This window comes from Oryzias melastigma, linkage group LG4 (assembly GCF_002922805.2).
Source record: "Oryzias melastigma strain HK-1 linkage group LG4, ASM292280v2, whole genome shotgun sequence".
Lineage (NCBI taxonomy): Eukaryota > Metazoa > Chordata > Actinopteri > Beloniformes > Adrianichthyidae > Oryzias > Oryzias melastigma.
Window position 1 is genome coordinate 13,578,151 of NC_050515.1, and position 9,627 is coordinate 13,587,777.

The window sequence follows — 9,627 nt, forward strand, 5'->3', positions numbered from 1 at the left end:
GACTGTCAGAGGCATTGCTGCCAGTTCTTGCCTACGGCCCCTCTGACTGGTACTTGGATATATTCACAACACCACCAAAAGGTTCTGCGTCTATGTTCATAACATGATTCAGCGCATTCGACATTCATCCAAACTACAGCAATGGCACTATGTACCTTTTGAAGAAAATCCAGCAGATCACATTTCAAGATTTTTACCTCCCTCCCAACTAACTCAAACAAACTGGTTCTGTGGACCAGCGTTTCTGCAAAATACTGTGGATAAAGAAATCCATTCATCGGAAGGATTTGAACTGATACATCCAGAAAACAACACTGAAATCAGGCCAGAAGTCAAAACGTATAGTACATACCTGAGGAAGAACTATCTGAATCCAGATCGCTTTCAGCATTTTTCCAGCCTCCAGCCACTTCTTCGAGCTGTCGGCTGCCTGATGTACCTACCAACATCCTTTAAGGACTCAAGTGGAGACAGTCCATGCAAAGGGTGGCATTGGTGTGAGAAGCCACGTTCACATGAGGAAATGGACAAAGGCATGAATGTTATCCCCCATAGTGAGCAAGCTTCTGCCTTCCAAAAAGAACTTTCAGCTCTTCATGCTCAAAAGCCTATTTCAAAAGACAGCTGGCTTCTAAGATTTTGTCCAGTGATTAGGGATAACTTTATCATAGAGGGTTGCTTCAAGAACATGTGGGGGACATGCTGAGAACAAAAGATGGGCGATTATGTTCAGCTGCTTGAGTTCTCGAGCAGTACACATTGAGCTCATAGAGTCTATGGATTCCTCAAGTTGTATAAATCCACTCAGGCGTTTCTTCGCCGTGAGGGGACCATCCAAGCAGTTGATGTCAGACTGTGGCACCATCATCATTGGTGTGAGCAAAGAACATGGGATGGACAAAAACTCACTGGACTCAAATGTTCAGAAATACCTCAACGGTTGTGGATGTGTTTGGAAGTTTAATCCCCCTCATGCTTCGCACATGGGTGGCAGTTGGGAAAGGATGATAGGAGTTTCTCTGACGATCTTGGACTCTATGTTGCTCCAATCAAAAGTCTGGCTCACCCACAAGGTTCTTTCTACATTAATGCCAGAAGTTGCTTTGATTATGAATGCACGGCCTTTGATACCAGTTTCTTCTGACCCCAACAATCCTCAAGTGCTTTCGCCATCCATGCTTCTCACCCAAAAGTCAGATGTTTCACCGCCCTTGGCAACTTCTCAGAGAAGGACATGTTCACTAAGCAATGGAGGGAAGTACTGCCCCTGGGAAATCAAATCTGGACGCGATGGTGCAAGGAATACTTGCCTTACCTACAAGGCAGACACAAGTGGGCAACCCTTCAAAAGGACTTAAAGGTTGGAGACGTGGTTCCCCTTAAAGACAAAGCAGCTTAATGCAACCATTAGCCTATGGCTGGAATAAAGAACACATTTTCTGGTCCAGATGGCCACGCCAGACAAGTTGAGGTTAATACCATTGATCAAGGTTATGTGAAGACGTTTTCTAGACCCACTGAAGTTACTTATTCCCAATGATGTTTAGATCGACTCATTCTTCAGGTCAGGCGAGGAGTGTTACGTCTAGTTTATATGTTCCACCTTAAGAAAGAAAGAGATGTTCCTCCTTAAGAAAGAAATGCCATTTTTGATAAAGTTGGTTCAAGTTAGTGAGGTCAATTCCTGTAAAAGTTAGCAAGAGAAGGTGTCGCTGTTGCACCGCTCACCCCGCATGCGCGAACTACACACCACTTCCGCTCTTGATACCACAGAGTTATTTCCAAACAGTAAAACTCCTTGATGACAAGAATTTATGTTTTTCTCAACAACCGAAAGCTTCTCCTGACTGGATTACAGTTAGAAAAAAAGGCACCGAGTTACCGTTAATAACGTGTTTGGATTACCGGAGAAAATAAAGTGTTTTGAAGTGGCGCTGTGTGATGAAGAGGCAGAGGCATGTGGATCCATGTGCAAACCAGGTTTTAATGGAGAACACAGGCTGAGGCAAGGCGAGGTCAAAATACAGGCAGAGGTCAGGACACAGGCAAACAGGGAGTCAAGGAGGCAGGCAGGAGTCACAAACCAGAGGCAAGACAAGGAATAAACTGCTCAGAAATGACTGCGTGGCAATGCAAGACTTCACACTGAGGTGGTGACTGCAAGCAGATTAAATACTGGTGGTGATGAGATGGATTGGAAACAGCTGAGGAATTCTGGCTGAGTGTGGAGAGGGAGTGCAGGGTCAATACTCAGGCGAGCGGTCCCTCTGGTGGGTGGAGAGGGAAGCAGCAGGTTGATCCATGACACGCTGTATCCTCTTAGCTTAGGGAGTAAACTGCCGTCATGTAAAACAGCAGAAGAAGAAAACATTTGTAGTCCGTTTGTAGTCACTGCAAGATCGTAAGGTCTTGATCCTTAACGTGTCTTTTTTCCTTTCGTTTTTTTCAACAATAAGTGAATGTTTTCACAATGATAAACATTTTAAGTGCTATATTGACATCCTACGAGGTTATTATTGTTGTTACCGTCCGAAGACCGGAAAATTCTTTAGCGGAAGTGACGTTTGGTTCGCGCGTGCGGGAGAGCGTTGCAACCGTTTTGCTTTTCGCATACCGAAAATGCAGCGACAGAAGGCTAAGAAAGACACATGGATCACATGCTATTATCATCCAATGCCATCTGCATTTAGGATTGACAAAAACAAATGTCGTGAGAGTGATTTATTGTTTCATCTCATGCTATTTTTTAAGTATTGTTAATTATTTCATGGCAGTTCGAATCTATACATTGATTTTATTGTTAACTTTGTATTTTAGTTTTTACTCCCTGTTCACTGAAAGAGTTCAGTAAAACAACTAAGCTTTACTTCTACGACTCATCTGATTCTTTGAAAGGAGTTAAACTTGGTGTTAAGTCTACTGATTTGCATGTCCTGAAGACAGCACTAAAAAAAAGTATTAAAGTATTTGATTTTAAAATAATTTATTTTACTAGTACTGAATGTAAGCTTAAAGAACACACATAAATTTGAAGAACAATAAACTGTTTACTGCGACAGACTGGCGACCTGTCCAGGGTGTACCCCGCCTTCGCCCTTCAGTAGCCGGGTTAGGCTCCGGCACCCCCGCGACCCCGAAAGGGAAGAAGAAAATGGATGGATGGATGGAATAAACTGTTTATTTATTAGGTTTTCTTTTCTAATACTAAAAATGAATGAGTGAATAGAAATGAAAATGAAAACAACAATAAATAAAAATGACAGAACAAAATAAATAATAAATAAAACAATGTCAGTCTCAGTCCGACTCAAATGTTAAAAATAGTCCAATCAGCAGCTTGTTGTTGTGGTTGATTTCTGCCAACTGTTCATGCTGGGTTGTCAGGCCTGACATCGGTCCTCCAGCAGATGGCAGCACCAGCAGCAAGAGTAATGGTCTTCTGGCACCAGTACCTCAAAGAATTAATAAATATATTAATGAACTTAAACAACAAAAGATGAATATGTTGATAAATATGTGGTGTAGTGCTTGCAGTTACTGCCCTGCTGATACTGTGATGGCAGCAGTCACCACAGTCGGGAAGGTTTTCGGGACAATTTTAACATGAGAGTCAATGGGAAATTGATCACTCTAAGCACCAGCCTCTTTGGTCAGGTGCAGTATTGGAAAGTTGTGTTACTCCCTGGTCGGCTTCACCCCCTGCCCGCTCTTTTTATGGTTTATGGCACTGACTGTATATCAATGGACTTCCCAACACCTCCCCTCTCATGTTCCAAATAGAAAGTACCTGTTGGTTTCAAGAAGGCTAAAAGCCCATAAACTTCCATAGAGAAATAGACAATTAAATTTGTAATTTTATTTGTCAGAATAACATTTCTTGGTCTGATGCATTACTCTTAAAAACATTCTTTCTGATCCTAGTCATTTTTTAAAAAGATATTGTTTCTTTATCGCAAGCCATTCAACTGACCAATCAGATGCCTCCGTAAAACCATGTGGTGCCCACTGGCCCCATCTCCAACCTTTGATTGACAGATTCCCCGATTCACCTTCAGTGGGAGGGGTGTGGACAAGATGGAACAGGCTCACTCAGGATTATACCATTTTTAGGCCATATTTAAGAAAAATATGTCATTTTCTAGGACAGTTTTTGCCGGACTGTTTAAGTGGAGTAAGCCTGCCTTCATTTTTCATCATTCTTTTGTTTATACTCTCCCATTAGCTTACAGCCCCTCACAAGCCCAAGCTAACATTCGCAGTGCAACAGAATTGGCAAGCAATATTGGAGCTATCCAGCCATACAGGTTTGAGCCAGATTCCAGATTGAATGAGGAAAATGAAAGACACGGTGTCTATTTGTTTGCATGTGTACAATGTACAATGTAGCGGAGCAGGAAGCTAATTGCCTACCGATTGTAGTTTTCAAGTTACAACTACAAGCTTTTTCCTACAGTAGTTTTTTTTTGTCTTCTCCTTGTTCACCACAATTTTAAGTTATTAAATAAAAATAAATAAATAATCATAATTTTTTTTTCTTTATGTATATCCTCCATCATGGGAAAAGTGGGTCAAGAACATGTTAAAAACACAATTTTCCTTGGGGTGGTTAATGAATGAATGAATGAATGAATGAATGAATGATTGAATGAATGAATGAATGAATGAATGGAATGGTTTATTTCAAGCAATCAGGTAATAATACATTACATATCACTTAATAAATCACTTGAAAGGGAGTGGAAGGAAGCGAACTTATGTAATCCCACCCCGACTCGACCATACCATTTTCTCTACATAAATGATCAATATGCGGATCAGGACTTAATATCAAACTTTAATAGATTCAAAGCATCATTAAGATTTTTGATGTAATCAAGTTTCAAAGTTTCCACAACTAATCATCTAATATTCTCGTAGAAAAAAACTGAAGATTGTATTCAAAGAATTATGATAATACAAAATGTAATAAGTAAGTCATCTTGATTTGCTAATAAGGCAATTATTTACAGTTTGTATTTATCAAAGAGTGATTATAAAATAGAAAATCATCTTCATTAGTTAATATAGAAAAAAAAATCATAATATTCTAATTTAAAAAAGGAAAAAAAATACATATATATACCATTTGTGCAAATTGTATTCATCAAAGAAATGATCATAGTACACAAAAAAATCATTGGTTGGAAAGAAAAGAAACAGCAGTTTGAGCAGAAATCAATGCTACCTCACAGCTTAGGAACAAGTTTAAGGCCACGAAACGGTTCGTCTTCATTGTTATGACTGAGAGACTGTGAAGGTCTCATGCAGCTCAGAATTGGGTCAGAGTTCACATTTCACATTTTGGTTGAAATAAAGGGTCAAACATGCGTAATCCCACAGTTCTCAAAGTCTTTCATGGATTTTATTTCCAGAGGCTTCGTCTGGTCCGGTGGTCCAAGTGGTTTCACAAAGATTCTGGAGTTCAGAGTCCACGTACTGTGGATCTGTTTCCTCGATCGTAGGAGCCTCGCGTGCTTCGCCAGATCAGCATAATATTTACACAGATGATCATTAAGATAAATAGCTGAACCCTTCAGGTGTTTTCTTTGCTTCATCAGAGCTATCTTGTGCTTGCGATTCACAAACCTGATCAGGATCGCTGGTTTATCCGTATTCTTTCTCCGAGGAAGCGGATGACAGACCTCAACAGTGTTTAGGTCCAAGGAAATCCCTTTAGATGCAAGAAATTTTCCAACTTGATCCTCTACGGTCAGGTTTGCTCCCATCACAGCTCCGTTAGCATCCCTGCTAGCGCTGGTTGCACCAGGCCGCACCCGGGGTTGTAGTTGAAGTCCCGTGAGAATCACATTATTCATCCGTGCCTGTTGATCCATGTCATGCATCCTCCTCTCCAGGAGATCTTGGCGATTATCTCGTTGTTCGTTACGTTTCTTGATGGAAATCTTCCAGGAGTTGTAGCAGTGGTGTTAGCTTGGCTTCCAGCAGCGCTGCTAGCGTGGATTCAGAGACAAATTAATGACAAATTAACGTGTGTTAAGGGACCTCAGGTCTCATGGTCTAATTATGTCAGATAAACTTGTAACATGTGAGTTCCTGAATTTGAAACACTAATATAAATAAATGTCAAATTAGGAAAAAAAAAATAATGTATTTTAATAATACATGTGTATGAATTTTACTTCCTGATAGTTTCGCACCTTTACCGTGATGTCTGAACTGGATGGCAAACTTCTGCCATTTGTCATTTGTGATACCATGGGACTGGAGGCAGAAGAGGGGGCAGGGCTTAATCCTGTTGAGATCAGTAACATCATCAATGGTCACATATCTGACCAATATCAGGTAAAGGACTTGATCAAATTCTGTTGAAAAGTTTTGCTTGTAGCTTTTAGTAACTCTCCACTCATTCTTTTTTCTCACACATGCAGTTCAACTCCTCTGTTCCTCTGCATTCTGAGGCTCTAGGTTTCCGCAAAAATCCAGAACTTAAAGACAAGATCCACTGTGTGACTTATGTCCTGGACGCCACCAAGATCTCCATCATGCTTCAAAATATGGAGAAGAAACTGAAAGCTATCCGTGAGACAGTCAACTTGTCAAGTAAGTAGATTGCCTTTCCTCATTGGCTCGACAAGTTTTTGCTTTTATTTGAGTTTGTAATTGTAGCTGCTACTTTGAAAACAATTGTCTTGTGTTTCTTCTAGGGATCCCTCAGCTGGTGTTGCTCACTAAAATAGATGAAGCCTGCCCTCTGGTGAAAGAAGATATCACAAAAGTCTACAAGAGCACGTACATCAAGGAATTAGTAAGGATTTATTTTACTTTACTCTAAAGAAAACAATAAACTCAAAATTCTCTCAAATCTTTTAAACGTTGTGTCATGTCATCCAGATGCAGGAGGCTGCAACTCGTATCGGTGTATCTTTGTCCTGCGTTGTTCCAGTGAAGAACTACAGTGAGGAGCTGAAACCAGACATGAGCATTGACATCCTGCTGCTCAGTGCAGTCGATCAGATGCTCAACCTTGTGGATGACTTCTTTGATGAGCCCAGAGACTGAATAAGCAGTAATAGAATCCTCCTCTTTGTCTTTTGGCTGCCCCCGTCAGAGGTCACTATAACAAACCATCTGTCTCCATGCTATTACGCATTTCAAACTCCGGTCACTCTCTACCTGTCACCGTCAAAAAATCCTCCCTCTTCCACAACCAAAAGTATGCCCTCCTGCCTATGGGCCTGCAGGAATTTAGGACAGAAAGCTGCAAGATTGTTGTTGTGAAACCTGTAAATTCTACCTAACCTCTTATCACATTTTAGAAGACATACAGAACTTGAGTTAATTGGATCTTGTGTTAAATGAAAACAGCGAAGGCGAGATGGCGCCTGTGTTTGGTTTGGCCACTGCCGGCAGCAGTCTGTGACAGAAATCTATGTTTATGTTTATTTCTGTTCTTTTGGTTTTATTTTTTACAATGTTTTAGCTGATTTTGTTTATGACCTTGTTATACTGTTATCTATCAGATTTTTGTTGACTGGCAATGACACCTTGTCTTCCTGCGCCGGTGTTTTCTGTTCCCTGTATTCGGTATCTCCAGCCAGTTCCCAGACTGAAGGTCTACTGGGACTTCTCAGATCTTGGTGGAAAAACCTGGCTGCGATGGAAGCGTGGAGTATTTGGTAGACGTTGTCGAGCATTCCTGGCTACCCATGATCTGTCGGCTTTCTCCGATCCAGACGCTCCTCCCGTGTCCCTGGTCCGACATCCAGGATCTGGATTCCTGACGCAGTGTTACTGAAGACTGTTTATCCAGACTTTTCTTTTGACTGGCCGTCTCTCCCCGACGTTTTCAATTAGCGGATCGTCCGGGATCTAACCCTGAACTCCCCTGTCCCCTGACGTGGGTCGCTAGCAGTTGGGCTCCTGTCCCATTAAAACTAGAATGGCCCCTGTCACAAAAGTATCTCCCTAGATTAACAACAGTATTCGCCGTCAAAAACAGTCTTGCAGAAAAATTAAACATTTGTGGAAAAAACTCACCTGCATGTTCATCTCCTTTATCTTGAAGATCTTTTAGTTTCTTTCAACAATGCTGTTAGAGATATGAGGGCTGCATATTTGACCAATCTCATTTCTAAATGCAGAGGTAATCCTAAGGTGCTGTTTAACACAATTAGTGAAGTTGTTAGGCGTAGTCCACCTGCTGTTCTCATCCACTCAAATTATGATTGTGAAAGATTTCTTATTATTTTTCATTGAAAAAGTAAGATCTGTGCAAAACTCTCTGTGTCACACAGCCGCCTTAGTTTCTCTTCCTACCCCACCTCGGCCTGTGATGTTAGACACGTTTCCACCCGTTTGTCGCCCTGAGGTAGTCAGATTAATGGGCACAATGAAGTCATCTTCCTGCTCCCTCGATGTGTTGCCAACACCTTTGCTTAAAGGTGTCTTCCAGTTCATTGGTCACTGCGTAATTTCAATAATTAACTCGTTCCTGCTGTCTGGTCAAGTTCCTGAGTACTGTAAGGATGCTGTCATCTTTCCTCTCTTGAAAAAACCTGGGCCTAACATTTCCTCATGAGCAGTTACAAACCTATCTCTAATCTTTCATTTATTTCCAAGATCTTAGAAAAAGTTGTTGCTAAACAACTTACAACTGCTTTTGAAAGACATGCCATTTTTGATTAGTTTCAGTCAGGTTTTCGCTCACTCAACTGAAACAGTTCTTCTCAGAGTCACGAATGGCATCCTGATGCAGAGTGATGCAGGAATCTACTCCATGCTATTGTTACTGGACTTAACCGCAGCCTTCGACACTGCTGACCACTACACCCTCCTGGACAGGCTGAAAAACTGGGTTGGAGTATTTGGATCTGCTTTAAACTGGTTCATCTCACATCTGAGTGGTAGATTCTTTTCTATGGTATCCTCTAAGTTTAAGTCCTCCTCTGCATCCCTCATTTCTGGTGTGCCACAAGGCTTTGTTTTGGGACATTTACTATTGATTTTATATCTGCTACTTTTGCAGCACATTTTAAGCTCTTTTAATGCTAATTTTTATACTGATGATATTCAGCTTTATGTGTCTTTTAAACCTCAGGATGTTTTTAAAATAGAGATTTTATGCAGGTTTCTGGATTCGATAAAGAGTTGAATGAACAACAACTTTCTCCAACTAAATGATGATAAAACTGAGGTCCTCGTTTGTGCTCCTGACAAATACCACTCCCAGATAGTACAGTGGTTTGGTCCACTTGCCCCGTTTGTCAGGCCTTCTATTAGAAACATCGAGGTAACTCTAGACCCAGTTTTATCTCTTGACTCTCACGTCGGTTCACATGTTCGTTCTTGTTTTAATCATTTAAAAAACATTGTCAAACTGAGTCCAGTTGCATTATGTTCTTAGATGGAGATACTCATTTATGCTTTTATTTCTTCTCATCTTGATTATTGCAACTCAATCTTCACATGTCTCAGTAAAAAATCTTTAGAAGGGTTTCAGGTTTTCCAAAACGCCGCTGCAAGGCTTTTAACTAAATCCTCCAAGTATTCTCATGTCACCCCATTGTTAATCCAGCTGCACTGGCTCCCCATCCGCTACAGAGTGCAGTTCAAGATCCTGGTTTTAAC

The 9,627-nt window shown here is 40.9% G+C and overlaps 1 protein-coding gene across 1 annotated transcript in view; it reads left to right on the forward strand.

The window, feature by feature from the left end:
- Positions 1–8,447, forward strand: part of LOC112150710 (interferon-induced protein 44-like) — a 15,918-nt gene extending 7,471 nt beyond the window's left edge. Inside the window, exons 4-7 of the mRNA XM_024279173.2 lie at positions 6,190–6,342; positions 6,429–6,600; positions 6,705–6,805; positions 6,892–8,447. Of these exons, the coding sequence (XP_024134941.1) occupies positions 6,190–6,342; positions 6,429–6,600; positions 6,705–6,805; positions 6,892–7,059 (594 nt within the window). The 3' untranslated portion in view covers positions 7,060–8,447. The remainder of the gene's footprint in view (positions 1–6,189; positions 6,343–6,428; positions 6,601–6,704; positions 6,806–6,891) is intronic.
- Positions 8,448–9,627: the final 1,180 nt, after the last annotated feature.